The 16,749-nt window shown below is 42.2% G+C and overlaps 2 protein-coding genes across 2 annotated transcripts in view; one reads left to right on the top strand and one right to left on the bottom strand.

Annotated features, from left to right (window-relative positions):
• The first annotated feature begins 1,084 nt into the window (after positions 1-1,084).
• On the top strand, positions 1,085-15,001 carry LOC132095614 (protein mono-ADP-ribosyltransferase PARP14-like). Its single transcript, XM_059500756.1, has 23 exons — positions 1,085-1,282; positions 1,503-1,739; positions 2,032-2,268; positions 3,084-5,140; positions 5,308-5,377; positions 5,470-5,574; positions 5,749-5,811; positions 5,889-6,065; positions 6,162-6,325; positions 6,409-6,439; positions 6,592-6,696; positions 7,044-7,106; positions 7,276-7,452; positions 7,539-7,711; positions 7,825-7,897; positions 7,978-8,097; positions 8,239-8,301; positions 8,599-8,778; positions 8,862-9,041; positions 9,123-9,758; positions 13,770-13,924; positions 14,389-14,563; positions 14,640-15,001. The coding sequence occupies exons 1-23, from the start codon at positions 1,198-1,200 to the stop codon at positions 14,948-14,950; spliced, it is 5,637 nt and encodes a 1,878-aa protein (XP_059356739.1). The 5' UTR covers positions 1,085-1,197; the 3' UTR covers positions 14,951-15,001.
• A 1,208-nt stretch (positions 15,002-16,209) lies between these two features.
• Positions 16,210-16,749, bottom strand: part of LOC132095613 (UBX domain-containing protein 4-like) — a 29,232-nt gene continuing 28,692 nt past the window's right edge. The window contains exon 13 of the mRNA XM_059500755.1: positions 16,210-16,433. Coding sequence (XP_059356738.1) covers positions 16,295-16,433 — 139 coding nt within the window. The 3' untranslated portion in view covers positions 16,210-16,294. The remainder of the gene's footprint in view (positions 16,434-16,749) is intronic.

Raw genomic sequence — 16,749 nt, 5'->3', positions numbered from 1 at the left:
ACCGGGCAGTTCTTTCAGATTCGGGCCGGACCTTCGAGGGGCAACATGTCTAAAGGGGATATAAAGTGTTTAAGATAGGTTTGGTGTGAGTGTTTGTTCGGATTTGGAGCGCAAAGATGGAAGAGAAGAGTCTGTTTCTCGAGGGTCTTCCGGATGATTTCCACAGAGTCAAACCAAAGATCGAGCTTTACTTCAGAAACAAAAGAAGGTCTGGAGGAGAAATCGTGCAGATCCGAGAACATCCAGACGACAAACGAAAAGCGCTGCTGGTCTATATAAGAGACGAGGGTGAGCCTACATCAACTTCCTGTCTGATATTAATAATAAAACAGTGCAAACTAACCACAACATTTACATAAATGATCTGCTTAAACCCGAGGTGACTTGGCTGTTTTCTGTTTTCCAGATCTGAAGAAGGTGCTTGACAAAAGGATCCATAAAGTTGATATCAAACCTCATGGATCTGTTGAAGTGACAGTGAAGCTCCCAGAAGACACACAAATCCAGATCAAACCACAAGTACTGCCCAAACCCAGACCTGAGACCTGCCTTGCCCTCAGTTCATCTGCCAGACAGGTCATTATTACGATTATCAATATTAGACCACACGTTTGCTCATGTTGTTTCTCCTGAAAGACAAGGAAGCACCTGAACGGCGTTGACCCTGGCATAAACAGACTCCAGGACACTAGTTTGACCTGCTAGCAGTTCATCTAGCACTAATCAGTTTTACTTTCAGATTCAAGAGACTACTTTTTAATGGCAATCATCATTTTTATGTATGATCAACTTACTTGAAAAAGTTATGAACAATCTTGAAGAAAACAATATGACTACTTAAAAGTAATCTACACCATTTGTGCAACCAGCACCTCATCTTGATTTAAGAATTACAATGTAAATGTTATTTATTTATTTTATTTGACTAAATGTAGTCAGATTATTGATTTACTCACACTTCCTCCTTATCACACAAAGGTCTCTCCCATCAGAAAGCCTACTACAGCAATTAAAGGTTGGACTGTAATGCTTTTATTTTCAGTGTTTAAAAAACAACAACCTCAGATGTCAAAACTTTTATGACGACACTTTGATCGTGTGTATATATTTGTTCATAATACAGAGGATGAGGAGGCTTCTGAACCCCCAGATCTTCTCATTACCACCTCTGGATCGGTGGAGAAGGAAACCCTTCAGATGTATTTTGAGCAGTTCACAGAACAGTTTGAGTTAGCAAAGCACGGAAATAACAGCTGGGTCCTGAAGCTCTGTAGCCAGTCAGGTATGATTTATGAGAGATCGTTTCCTAGATACACAGAAATGTCACGGTGCGATGTGAAACAACTGGTTCTGCAAGTCTATTTCTGTGCAACACTTAAACATGATGCAGGCCCAAGTCATTAGATAACTCAAGGAAAATAAAAGCAAACCGTGATCAAATCAAAATTATTCCATCTTGGAGATCAGAAAGATTAAATGCAATAATGTTGACCTTTTCTCAGATTTAGAGGAGATTTTGGGCCAGAAAGAGCATGAGTTTGGTATAAGTTTAGCCGTGTATAAAGAAGGAGGTCTGGGAGAGCAGCTGGACCCGCGTCGCTTCATCTTGACCGGCTTCGATGGAGCCACAGACTGCAGGATGATCTCACTCTTCATTGGCAGCTGTAGCAAGACAACAGAGCACACTTGGGAGACGCTTGATGAGGACAGGATTGTTGTCTCCTTCAGACGTGATATCAGTGGGTTTCTGTGTTCTCATCGCTCTCTGCCCGAGAACCACCTCTGCTTTTACGCTGCTTATATTTGTTTGTCTTCTGATTCTTCTACGTCTATGAACATTAACATTTTGTTTTCTCTGTCTTTCTACACAGACTAATCAAATTCTGTATATTAAAATGTATTATGGGAAAATGAATGCTTTAAGAATCTGATCAGCTGTGGTCAACCATCAAATAAACACTAAGATTGAATTAATGAGGAAAATGAACGCACTCAATGCATAGACCACTTTCCTTCCTGTTTTATCAACAGATGTGACGTCATTTTTAAGGAAGTGCACCTCGAAGCAGCTGCAGGGTCGAGACATCGGAGTGACCCGTGTGGAGCGGACGGACTCGGTCCTGGTCCAGGGAGACTTGGAGAAGCTCACTGAAGATGTTCTCACACTTTACTTCAGTAACAAGAAGAGGAGCAGAGGAGGAGACGTCCAGTCCTTCATCTGGATCAACAGAAGAAAGAGTGCGGTCATCACCTTCGGAAACTGTGACGGTGGGATTTCAGATTGTTTACAAAAATGAAACATTCATCTAGATTTAGATTCAGCGCAAACAGAAGAGTAGAGAAGATTAGATCTAAAAATAATGTAATGTGAATATTATTTAAAAAGTTATAGAGAACTAATAATACTGTGCAACAGTAATTTACCTTCACATTGAGTTCAGTTTGACCCAGAGACGATTTTCTTTTCCCTGAAAATAAATATCTTATTATGCTAAATTACCATAACTTTGATTAAATCATTTTGTCAACTTTTTATTTTTCAATGAGCACAGGTTTTTCCATTCTTTTTAGAACTGACAAATTTCGACACAACAGAAAACTTGTATGTTTTGGACATTCATTTGCATTACAACAGTGTTTTGGGGCCTGAAATGCAAACTTTTAAAAATGGTTTTTAAAGTCCAAGTTTATCAATAACGGTACAGTTATTGTCTTTGTACAAACTACAAAATTTGTGAAAGAATTCATGAAAAGGGTGACCTGTGCATGCTTATCATGTTCATCTATAGGTATGTGTATGTTCACAACTTCACATGTATGTAAATGACATCACACAGCCTTAATCCGTATACAGACACACACACGCACAAAGGAAATCCTTTTACATTTTTAGTACATCAATATCATGTAAACGTACCCTAAATTCAAGATTTGGTAATAATATAACAATGAGAGATTTATGAGGCCAGTCATTTTGACTTAAAACACCAAATTAGGTGAAAGGTTTTCAAAACAGCACAAGGGCTAAAATATAAAGAACGAACCTAATTTTAAAAATTTACCTGTCCTTTCTGTTGTAATAGATGCACATGCAGTGGTGGAACAAACACACAATGTTTGCGGCACAGAAGTTCACGCTTCACTGTTCTACTCAAGTTTACAAAAGGCTTTAACTGGAGAAAAACCAACCCTAACTGATCAAATATCCACAAAAGTGAACGTTCCTGTCAGTGAAGAGCTGCTCCGTTTCTTTGAAACCAATGAGCGATGCAGAAAACAACTGGAGAGTGACGCCAAACGGTTTCATGCCAAAGTGCTTATTGACAGCTCCACCTCAGAAAATGAACTGATTCTGGAGATGGACGTCAACAAGGAGTCGCTGGCTGCACTGCAGATCGCTCCCACGTGGGAGTCCAAGACACGGAGGGAAATTCAGTCCTTTCTGAGCAGATATGACACAGCAGAGCTGACGGCGGAGAAGGACGTCTGGACGAGATCTGAGAACGACTGTAATGGTCTCGTCACGCTTAACACTGCGCTCTTCTACAGCGAGATCAACTCTAAAGTTGTAATTGCTGGAGAGAAAGAGGAGGTGAAGGTCCTGTCAGACAAGATCAGGACACTCCTGGAGAACACTGCTGCTGTGGTGGAAGCAGAAAGAAACACAACCGAGGTGGACATCACGCTAGACTGCAGAGAGACGTTTGAGCTAATACAAGAGCGTGTCGAGTCCAGGTTAGGGCAGGTGAGTTTATCACATGATGAGAAGCAGCACATCATCTCTCTCAGAGGTCTGAAGGATCAAGTAGATTCAGTGGAGATGATCATCAAGCAAACGCAGAAGAACATCATCACACACCAGCTGAAGCTTTCTTCACATCTCAGTCACTTTCTCAAGTCTCTGGATCTTAAAAAGTTTGAGCAAGACTATTTTCTCCCAAGTCACATTCCAGCTAGACTTTTAAAGCAACAGGATTTTTTTGTGATCTTAGTTGAGAAAGAAAACCAGAAGAGAGCTGAAGACAAAATAAGTGAGATTCTCAAAGAGCAGGTTATACAGCTTTCTCCCAATCAGACCGGTGAAACTTGGACACACTTTCTCAGGAATCTTCAAGATGAAATAGAATTGTTCCAGGAAGCTCACAATATCAGGATCACAAAATCAAATAATGAGGTTATAATATGTGGGTTTTCCAGTGCAGTTGCAGATGTTACAGGAAAAGTGAAGACATATCTAGACAACAAGGAACCAACGACTGAGAACGTCCCTCTGAAGTCTGTGCGAGAGGCTGAATTTGTGGAGTCCTGCCTGAATCTGTCTGAGCTCCCAGAACTCAAGCACCTCGGCGTGACGGTCCTCGCTCACAGAACATCAGACTCCCCTCGTCTGAGAGTCACAGCACCTAAAGACAACCTCAGAGACGCTGTGCGTGTCGTACAGCAGCACATCTCATCCATTCTTGTGGAGAGCCATAAATATTGCAAAGCAGGAGAAGCAAAGGTTCTGGAGAAACTTGAAGCCAATGTGAAGACCAAAGCTAAGGAGATGCAGTGCAGTCTGTATTTATCACAAGAGCATGTGGTCAAACCCGGCCCTCCGAAGAACTTCACACACAAAATAGGCAACTTCATGACCCTGAACATCACAGAGGGAGACCTGCACCATTACACAGCCGACGCTTTGACCTGTCCGATGAATGACAATCTAGCTTTCAATAACCCTGTGGCTCAGTGCTTTCTCCAGTTCGGAGGAGACAAGATTACGGAGGTGTGTAAAACTCAGCAGAAGCAACAGCCTGGAGACGTGGTGCTCAGTGATGCTGGGAAACTCAGCGCTGGGACACTCATTTACGCCGTGTTGCCTCAGAAAGGACAGAGGCTGGACTCTCACTACCTTCAGTCAGCCGTGTATAACAGCCTCCTGAAAGCTGAAGGGAAAGGATGCGCCTCGATTGCACTCCCAGCTATTGGTTGTGAAAGCTTCGGGTTCTCTGTCAAAGAGAGTTGCGTGGCGCTCCGAGCCGCTGTTCTTCAGTTCTGCAGCGACTATCAGAACTCTCCTAAAAACATCAGACACATCAGGATAGTGGATTCAGATGAGAAGACTGTTGAGGAGTACAACGCTCTGATCCAGGAACTAGTATGATCCCTCCTATGCAAACGTTTATTAACAATGTTTAGCATGTTTTATTAACCACTTCAGCTGTTATTTTGATTTTTTGAGAATTAGGCATATGCAATATTGGACCCACCAGTGGGTCCCCAGAGTTGATGTGGTTAATCATAACCTGTTTAATTTATTAACAGGGATTTCCTGACACATCAACAGTGTTTCCCCTACAATCCTTGAAGCTTAAACACAGATCAGACACGAGGGGTACTGTATAAACCTGCTTTTGTAATTTCACTACTGCTTTCCTGAAGTCGCTTATGTTTTTTTTGTTTTTACATGGCTGGGATTTCACTCAGTGCTGATCAATGGTGTGCCAATATGCCTGAAAAAGGGTGACATCACCAAAGAGACGGTGGATTTTATAGTGAATTCAACCAACAAAAGTTTAGATCTTAACACTGGTAAGAGTTTCATTAATGCAGCATCAATACTAAGGTGACTCACATCATTGTACTTTTACCTTTCATGCTGAAGTATGTTGAATGGTTTGAAAACAAAGAGATGTTTATACCAGGTCAGAGCTAACGTTTATAATGTTTCCCAGCTTGTTTCCAATGGACTGTTCAATTTTACAGGTGTTTCTGGTGCCATTTTAAAGGCTGCTGGACAATCTGTTGTTGATGAATGCAAAAAGCAAGGTATCATTGACTCTTTCTGTCAATGCCTATATTCTAAAGGGAGTGTGGAGTGATTTCATTCACATCTGCTTGTGTAGCTCCTCTGAAGGCAGGTGCAGCAGTGCTGACGGGTCCTGGAGTGCTTCAGTGTAAGTATATCGCACAGATGGTTGGGCCGGAGAGCACCGCAGACATCACATCATCTCTAGAAAAGGTTCTGAACCTCTGCGAAGCCAAAACAGCCACGACTCTGGCCATTCCTGCGATTGGAACAGGCACGACAGCAAACAGATTCTCTGTTATTTAAAAATAACTTTTTAAAGCACTGTGAGGAAATATCAAGCCCTGAGCAATGATCTTGTTCTCTGCAGGACGCGGTGGCTTTGCTCCGAAGGAATCGATCAAAGCCATCCTCACAGCAATCGAGAAACATCTGAAGGAGCCGAACTCATCCTGCCTCCGGAGCATCTCTATAGTGGCTTTTGAACAGAAGACCTTTGATGACTTTCGTGACCATTTTAAAGTGTGGAATAAGGTTAATACTGATGAGATAACATAATAAATGTCCAGATTTTTTTTTTTTATAATTTTAATTTTGTGACAATTGTTTTTCCTCAGCCTGCATCCGGCAAGATGCCTGAAAATCAAGGTTCTGACAACTCTGCATTTCCGTGCTGATCCACAAATAAATATGCTCTTGTTTTTCAAATTCATCATAAACCTTTTTTCAGGTCTTAGTTCTGATATTTCCAGGGGTGAGTATTAAGTATTTACATTTTAAATCTCTCTCATCTTCCATAGTCAAAATTGGAAAGGTCAGAATCGAGGTAAAGAAAGGTGACATCACTAATGAAACGGTCCGAGGCATCGTAAACACCACCAACAGGGACATGAGCCTGAGAGGAGGTCTGTTAAGACTTAATATAACTCAAAACACACAAGCTGGACACTTTTATATCAATACATCAGCTAATCTAAAAAATTATTTGCGAAACATGTTTCTGGAGCCCCCGAAACTGCACATTCTTCAGTCCTCTCAATGAAACATAACTCATAAAAGTCATCAGTGAATTAGTAGAGACTCCAAGACATGCAAATGTAGGGGGCTCCAGTAAAAGGGTTGGGAACCACTGCTTTAAAATAAGCCATGGGTCTACACTGAAACACAACAGTGTGTGTTTGTGGCAATTTTAAAGTATGAACAGTTCAGTGTGTCCCACCTTGAGAACCTCAAAAGTATCCTTGTCATTCAGGTGTGTCGGGTGCCATATTTAAAGCGGCTGGAGCGTCTGTGGAGCAAGAGTGTCAAAAGCACGGTGAGAATATTACACCAAATACTGAAACCTTGTTAACTATCAATTGCAAGAGCAGTTGTTCTGGATATCATCATGGCTACCAGTGGGCCATAGATATGAGGCTGCACTGACACTGAATGTCAAGGACTGGTAAACAAATAGCTTTCTTTAAACAAATTCCGTCCTGAAGGTCCTTTGCAGAATGACATCCCAGCTGTAACCAGCGGCGGAAACCTGCATTGCGACTTCATCGTTCACATGGTTGGCCCGCACTCGGCGGCAGAGGTGAGATCCCGCATGAAGAACGTTCTAGAGTGCTGTGAGGAGAAGCAGATCACCACGGTCTCCTTCCCTGCTGTGGGCACGGGTACGGATTTATGATGGTATTGAATGTGGCATGTGTTGGTCATCATGTGTGGTTGTGTCTCACTCCGTGTGATGCTCTTGTTAAAGGTGCTGGAGGTGTTGAGGGTGAGGACGCCATCGGTGCAATGCTGCAGGGCTTTGAAGATCATCTGTCTCAAAACATCTCGACTGTGATCAAACTCATCTACGTTGTGATTGACCGGGACAATGTCCTACAAGAGTTTCAGAAAGGTCTCAAAACATGGATTGCAAATTCACAGGTAGAAAACCTTAACCCAGTTCTGAATATAGTTGACCGAATGTCTATTAAAAAGATGTAAATGCAAATGTAAATGTTTTTACACTTCAACATTTAACATCAATGCACAACTAGGACAGTGAAGATGATGAGTTGGAGGATTACAGCTCAACAGAAGACAGCTCCTCGTCTGACCAAGGAGCCGATAGTAATCCAGCATTTGATGACCTTTTGAAAATATGTTTTTATAGGTCTTTCAAATTAGCTAAAATGTTTACATTTCACCAGCAAACCCAGTTGAGGTGTTGATGGGCCCAATTAAAGTCAAGGTGTTTAGCGGAGACATCACCAAAGAGACTGTCGAGGCCATTGTTAACAGCACGACTACAAGCCTTGATTTGAACACTGGTGAGTTTGCTTTTTATATCGCTCTGAATCTAATGAATGGTTATTTTTCAGTCATTTTCCTAACCCTAACATGACACAAGAAGAGTGGCAGTTGAATAACTGGTGGTAGTGCTCAGATCTAGTGTATGTCCTTATGTGCAGGTGTATCAGGAGCCATTCTCAAAGCATCAGGACAAACGGTGGTGAACGAGTGCAAATCAAAAGGTACAACCTTCCGCTTCAGTCAATAGTCATAAATATAGGCATTTCTGATGAATTTCTGACACGACAGTGTTCAGTCCTGGTCCTGGAGGGCCAATATCCTGCAGAGTTTAGCTCCAACTTGCCCTAAAACACCTGTCAGTAAGATTTTAGTAATCCTGACAACCTTTGATTACCTCGGTTCAAGTGTGTTTAGTTGGGGCTGAGGATAAATTCTGCAGGACAGTGATCCTCCAGAGCAGGATTAAACACTCCTGTTCTAACAGAATAATTGCTCATCCATTAATCTCCTCATTAAAGCACCTCAGCCTGCCGACGGCGTGATCCTGACCAAAGCTGGAAATCTTTCCAATATCAAACACATCATTCAAATGGTTGGGCAGACCAATGAGAAAGGAATCAGCAGCTCCATGTACAAAGTTCTGAGGATGTGCGAAGAAAATAAGATTCAGTCGGTTTCATTCCCAGCTCTTGGAACAGGTAAGTCTGTCCATTCAGAAATACAGATGAGCAAAGCCAAGCAAAGGTATCTGGATGATCCTAAATTGCTTAATGTTCTTCAGGAGCAGGAAACTTAGCTGCTGCCGGAGTTGCCAATGCAATGACAGAAGCTCTGACTAACTTTATGAAGGACTCACCAAAACACTTGAAGCGCGTCCACATCGTGATCTTCCAAGCGAAGCTGCTGCCAGACTTTCAGGAAGCAGTCAAGAAGTGCAAGAAGATTTCTCGAAATGCTTCTGGTATGTTTCAGTGCATGAACATACAGTGTGAAGAAAGAGCTGGAACTAATCTGGTTAATTTAACTTGTGTTTCCTGAACAGCGCGTCTGGTCAAACCCCTCCAGAAACCGGTGACCCCTGTGCCGACACAGCGACCAGCTATTTGTCTAGCCAAAGAAACCGCCGCTGTATTGTTTCCAGTTATGGCTGTTGATGTTTACGGGACATCCCCTACAAACCTCTGCAAGGTCAAGAAGCTCCTGGATGAGCTGGTCAAGGAGGAGTGCATTAGTAAAGACATCCAGTCGAGCCACATCACAGATCTTCCTGAGACGGACAAGAAGGCAATTGTAGCCCTCAGCCAAGCCAATCAAATCAGCATTATGGTGACCAGTTCGGATAAGTTAATAGTATCAGGGAAGAGAGACAATGTCTTAGATGCAGTGCTGAAGATAAATGGCTTCATCCAGGCAGCGCGAGACCGAGAGATGCGTGAAGGTGAGGTGAAGCGTCTGCGGGAGACGCTTTGTTGGGAAGTGGCAAGAGAAGAACGCTGGGAGTCGCTGGAGCCCGGCATCAGCTACGACATCGAGCTGGCCTTCCACCGCAAGCAGAAGAGCTTTCAGTACCAGGAGAAGGGCGAGACCTACATGGTGGACTTCAAGAAGATGGAGGTCACAAACATCAAGCTGGAGTCCTGCTGGATCAAGAGGACTCTGATTGGAGGTTCTGATACGGGTACGAGTTGGCATTGACAACACTCTACAACAAATCCAAATGTTTTTCATGAGAATCAGAAGCATCAGTGAAGAGAGTCTTGTGATCAGGATTTTTGTCCTTCCAAAGTAGCAAGTACAATATATTTCCCAAATAAAGCTAAGATAAAACAATTGTAATGTTTAGGCTTGTGCTATTGAAACAAAAATTTCAATATCTAAGATTTGATGTCACTAACCTTGTAAACTTTGGAAAATCCAGTGCAAGGATCCCCAAACCCTGCTTCGGGAGAGCTACCATGATGCTAGACTCGCGTAGCCAGACTGAAGTAGCTTCAGACTGTAGGTCTGGAATTCATGGCAGCTTTCATTGGCCAAGGCCCGCCCATGAGGCCGTTTGACCGACATGTCAAACAACCAATCACAGTTAATTTCATTCGTCATCATGTTTCGAGGCTTGGAAATGTCGCCACAATAACAGACCGGTGTGTAAAACTCTCAGACATATTTTAAAGATTCTATGCTGCGGACTTTTGAAAATCCAGCTTTTAATTGATCCTGATGAGCGTTCATTGTCACAGTTGTAAACTTGACGGCTTTTTTCTTAGTTGAGGGGGTTTGGCGCCACGGCATCTTTGTTTCCAGGTGGAACATAAAAGATCGTGACACACATCTCGTGGAAATACTGTAGAATTCAACCAATCTGATGATGACTTCGATTCCTGAAGTGTTTCCCCTTTTGTGTGCCATATGCATCAGATGTTTTGCCAACAGTCCGTGGCATGAGGTCTGAGGCAGAGACTAGCGTGCTGCAGACTTCAGTTCCACCCCTGCTCCAACACACCTGCCTGTAATTATCAAGTAAACCTGATCACCTTGATTAGCTGGTGCAGGTATGCTTGATTGGGTTTGGAGCTGAATTCCAGGAGCAGGGTTGGAGAGCTCTGATCCAGTGAGAGTTCTGCCTCAGAAGACCTTGCACATGCTTTCTAGCTTTGTTATAAAGCGGGGGTGGCGAACTCCAGTCCTGGAGAGTTAGGTTAGCTCCAACCCTAATTAAAACTCACCTGTCTGTAGCTTTCTAATAATGCTTCAGTCCTTGATTAGCTTTTCCAGGTTTGATCAGGGTTGAAGTCTCTACGACTGACGTTCGCCAACCCTGTTATAAGGCAAGACAAGTTTATTCATATAGCACATTTCATACATAATGGCAATTCAAATGAAATAAAATAATCATTAAAAATCAATATCAAGGAAATTAAATGCACAATTAAACATGAATTTTGAGCCTAGATTTAAATATGGCTACTGATTTAGCACATCTGATCTCTTCTGGAAGCTGGTTCCAGCTGTGGGTGGCATAATGGCTAAAAGCATTCTCTCCTTGTTCTTAACAAACCCTTGGAATTTCTAACTTGATCCATTTCATATTTAGTGAGCATACTTATGCTCTCCTATATTCACGTAATAACCTCTCCTTTCTAAGTGTGACCTGAACCATTTGAGTACCATCCCAGGAAGCCCCGACCCAGTTTATCAGTTTGTTATGATCGACATTGTCAAATGCAGCACTGAGATCTAGTAATACCAACACTGATATTTTGCCAGAATCAGAATTTAAGTAAATATAATTTATCATCTGAATTAGTGCTGTCTCTGTGCTGTGATGCGACCGGAAACCAGAGATCAATTTGAGTTTAAAGGGTAACTAAACCCCTGGTCAGAGCCTGACTCCACCCACTGGCAATATTTGAAAAATGCTGAAAAGTGGGCAGAGCACAGCGGAGATAGAGGGGATGAACCGAGGGCGGGGCTGAGCGGGTGGGGCGGTAACCTGAGACCCGCAGTGACGGATTGATTGACAGCTGCTGTAAAGAGTCGCTAATGGAGAGTGACTGTAGTGACGGAAGAACAGAAGCTTTGCAACAGAGCGTTCATTTGAAGTAGAGGACTTTTCTCCCCCACCTTCACCTGAAGTGGATGTTGAGGTGTCCGTTCATATCAATTCGAGCCGCTGGCTCAAACTGCGGTTTTAACTCCCACACCGCGTCGCTTTTCAGCTTGAGCTGTGTGGAGAAGCCCATTTCCACCTCCATTGCGTTGGAGAAGCAATCCCACGTAAAATGCAGTGTGCACACTACAGCTCTAGGCGGGAACTCGCGGTCTTCCAGGCCAAGTGCATGCAACCACTGGCGCCTAATTTTAAAGTCTGCTGGAAAACTAGTGCTGTCGCAACCAGCAACACTACACCTATGTACCATCCTGACCACTGTACTAAATACAAATAAATCTACGCTAACTTGAAGCTATCCTAACTGATGCAATACTATGCTACTAACTAACTATGCTTCTAACAATACTAACGTTACACTAACAACTATGCTAATTTACTACATAGGCTACACGAAATAATCTAAATAACTATATAATTGCTATGCTAAATACATGCTATAATAGTCTATCCTGGTCGTTTTCAATACTCGCAATTCCAACTCCTGACTCACTATATTAATTTTGACGGAACAAGATGGTTTTTTTACTGCCAGGGGCGTGGTAGCTCGTACCAAGGGGGCGTGGTGAGCTGTAAACTGCTTACGTCACCTGCCACCGCTTACGTCACTTGCCACCGCAACATCCAATAGGAAACATCAACTGCAGTAGCCACCGTTCAACCTGAAGAGGGCAGCACTCCGACGTTTTTACACCATATATTGTAGAATTAAAACACTTTATACTCAAATGTCAAAAAAGTTACTCAAATCAATGAACAGCACTTATAAAGCCCCATTCTTACAGATCATTAACTAAAAAAAGTTGGTTTAGGGTTTAGTTAGTCTTTAAGTATTTGTTCAGTTGATTGAAAAAAAACTTATTATTTTTATAATCTTGCCTAATGATCTCACCTGCAGTTTTATTAAACTGCAGTCTTCAGGCAGTTTGGAAAAGTCCCAGAAGGAAGTGAGGCATTCACCACTTAGAGATCTGCTTCTAAACAGTTAAGCTCACTTTTGAAATAATATTTGGGAAGTGTGTCAAGATAGCAGGTTGACAATTTAAGCTGCTGTACGATTTCTTCCAGAATTCTGCTATCAGTTTCTTCTGAATGATGCTGAATAGAGGGATAATGTGTCTGGTGAGATGGGCTTTGTCTCTGGTGTTTCCAGTGGCTGTAATATGTTGTCTTGGCTTCCCTGGCTGTTTTCCAGAAAGTCGTCCTTGGGTGCTGAGTCTTGGAGCTGTTTTGATTCTGACTATGTCTGGGATAGTGTCCATGAGCAGTGCTTGTTGTGGCTGCGTGGTGTTATCAGTGTCCTTGTGGGATGTATCAACCACATGACGACTCAGAAGCTGATATAAAGTCCTGTGGTCACTCATATTCCGTCCAGGTGTGTGTGTGTGTGCCATTCAGGTTGAGTAGTTTGGCACACACTACTCAAGGGAGAAGTAGATATTGTCCTTAAGCACTCTAGCACCAAGTTTGTTTGGGTGGAGGCCATCCAGTTTAAACAGCTGTCTATGGCCCCAGAAAACATTGAAGTTGTCAATGAAGTTGACTCCTTTTATACTGCAGGTTTTTGTAGCCATGTGTTCAGCCCAAGCAAACGTGAAAACATGTAAGTTCCCCTTGCTGGACATGGTCCACTCACTGATGAATGACCAAACTTTAAGTCTTCAAAGTGTCCTAAGGATTTCACTGAAATCCCTCTTAAGGAGTTCTGACTGCTCTTTCTGTATATCATTCTTCTCCACATGGATGATGATTCAATTTGATTCGATTTGCGGTCTTATGCTTGACCTTGTGTGCCTGTTAGTAGCTGTTAGCTGCTGGCTGAATTTTCAATCATATTTGGGGATTCCTCACCCACATTCATTAATGCTTCAAATCTGTTCTCAAGGCGTATAGTGGGTGGTAGAATAAGCACCTCACTGACCATCTAATGTCGTAAACATCAGATGGACAGTGTGGTGTCGTCTGAAGATATATGATGACAGAAACTTTTCTTTCTGTAACTTTGCTAGTTTTTTTTCTCAGCAATCATTCATCCCCCTCCAACATGGACCAAAATGGATGGACGGGATTTAGAAATAATCACATTACAATCAGATTCGGTGGAATACAAGAACATAGAAACGGCCTTTCTGAAATCCAGCATACACCATGATGTGAAACCCGTCAAGGTTCAACAGGTAAAATAACTTAGACACGACCAGACATTAGACATCAGAACACAAGCATCAGTACTTAATGTCAAGGGCAATCACAACTCATTCTACATCCCCAATGTGACTTAATTCAGAATATGGAAATGAAGCAGTCTTGTAGCTCAAACAGTACAGTACAGCAAAAACATTATCAGGAAATTTACAAATAGATTAAAAACAATGTATAGCTTCAATGCAATGTTTGGATAAAAGCATCTGCAAAATGCATAAAAAGCAGAATATTCAATGAGAAAAACAGCAACTTGATTTTCTCCATGATGCATTAATTGGATGGGTTTAAATAAGAGGGACTGATGATGTCAGCTAAAGAAGAAGGTCAAGCAAGTATTTTAACAGTTGGAATAACATGCACTAATGAGAGTTAAGAAATTAAGATGATTCTTCAGTGTTGACTTCAGACTTGTGTTTAACGTCTAATATGATTCCAGATCGACAGGATTCAGAGTCAGTCACAGTGGCAGAGATACTGTGTGCTGAAACAGGCCGTGGATAAGAAATACCCCAAACAGACAAACGAGCGCCAGCTTTATCATGGAACGACCAAAGACATTTGCCAGAAAATCAACAAAAATGGCTTCAACCGCAGCTTCTGTGGGAGAAACGGTACGTCACGTTTGACCTGTAACTGCCTGTTTCTTGCAGCTTCACGATACTGACCTTGATGTGTTCTGTTTTGAAGCGGTGGTTCATGGTGAAGGCACCTACTTCGCTAGAGAGGCCTGGTACTCCTGCCACGACCAGTATTCCAACCCAGACGACAGACAGCTGAAGTACATCTACCGAGCACGAGTGGTGACGGGCTCGCTGTGTAAAAGCAGAGGTGGGATGAAGGAGCCGGATCCCATCAACCCTCCTGACCCACAGGCCGGACTGCACGACTGCGCCGTGGATGACCCAAAGAACCCGTTCATCTTCGTGGTGTTCTGTGACGCGGGAGCGTATCCAGAGTACCTCATCACATTCAAATCCATAGTCCTCAAGAGTCCATAGTCCTCCAGAAAACTCTACAAATGCACACTGGCCCTGAATGCTGCTGACAAAGATTATTCCTGTGACAAATACATGAACTGATGTTTTCACACGTTACTTTATTCAGTAGGGCTGTCAACTGCCAGAAATCACTTTATTAATTACATAATATATTCACTGAGAAAAGCTAAAAAATAAGGAAAATTCAAAGACATTTAAAGGGACAGTTCACCCAAAAATGAAAATGGTCATCATTTACACAACTTCATGTTATTTCAAAACAAATGCTGTTCCCCATTGACTTCCATAGTGTTTTTTTTCCATACTATGGAAGTCATTGGGGACTAGCAACTGTTTGATCACCAGCATTCTTCAAAATATCTTCTTTTGTGTTCAATAGACGAAAAACTCACACAGATTTGGAAAAATTTGAGGCTGAGTAAATGATGACAGAATTTCTAGATTGATGTGGACGGTCTGAGTGTGACGCGAGTAAACAGACAACAGTTGCCTTTAGAGGGGAATATAGTCTTATAATCTACCATCACTGCCCTCTGTTAACCTTTCATCGTCTGCTGGAGACCTTTTACATGCCACATGCTCTCGTGCTTTGCTTTTAGAATGTGTTTGACTAAAAGAGGAGCATTAGGGTTATGATTTTTACTGCATTATTGTTGTTCATTAATCAGTTGACAGCCCTACTTGATTCTGAGCACACCAAACTTTGATACACAAATGTTTGCTTCTATCTGAAAATGTATAATGCTAATAAACACATTAGTAATCTGCTTCGATTGACCTTCTGATCTCTGTGAAATAAATGTGTCGTGAAGCAGAACTCTGAACACTTAAAGAAACCGGACAAATAAAACAGTAAAAGAATGAGAACCCAAAATACGTTTACCTTTAATATGAATTACAAATTATGATCACACTGAGTACAACAGATTATAGTAACCGGAAGAAGTTTCGCAAATGATTGTCACATGATTAATACATTTTATTGCATTAATGAACACAGACAGTTCTAGAGGATCAAAATCAAAAGAGAAGAATGACTGCAGTCAAGCGTTTCATTGAAAAACATCTTTTATTCTATCGTTAAAGGATCAAGTAGCATCTGTGCTCAGACTAGTAGAAAGACATTCAACTGCCGAGGTGGTTTATGAGGCTGTGGGGTCAAATCCACCATATAAAACACCAAAAACCCTTAGATATACACAACAGACATGAAACAGTGTGTTTCTGAAGCCCGGAGTGGTCCTGGTTAAAGTATGGGGCTCGAAGCGAGTTAGATTTACCCATGCGGGGTGGAGCCGGAGGGAAGGGGAATGGAAACCACAGCCCTGAATGACAAACCTAACGCTACATCTGCTGCGTGGAGTTCCCGTTCCAGGTGTTGTTGTCATCCTCGTTGTCTTCTTGAGTCCGTAGCCGGTATATTTTCCCATCTTTCTTGAAGTCCTCAGGCTTCTTCTCAAGAACCCTCTTACGAACCACATCTCTGGAGCAGAAAACAGCAAAACGAGCAGACATTCAGCTGGATCTCAATGACACACAACAGCCAGTGTCTAGAAACATTAGTTTGTGAGTTCAGTGAGTCACAGTGTCTTTACCGTGGGTTGAAGGGGTCATGAACTTAGAAAACAAAATTCCCCTGATCTTCTGACATATACAGTTAGGTCCATATACATTTGAACACACACAATTCTCATAATTTCTGCTCTGTAGGCCAGCAGAATAGAAATAGAATTAAACAAAGATGTGATTGAAGTGCAGATTTTAAGAATGAATTCAAGGGGTTGAACAAAAATATAACA

Source organism: Carassius carassius, chromosome 19 (genome assembly GCF_963082965.1).
Source record: "Carassius carassius chromosome 19, fCarCar2.1, whole genome shotgun sequence".
Classification (NCBI taxonomy): Eukaryota; Metazoa; Chordata; class Actinopteri; order Cypriniformes; family Cyprinidae; genus Carassius; species Carassius carassius.
Note: the sequence above shows the minus strand (reverse complement) of the source record. Positions and strands in the feature narration are given on the sequence as shown.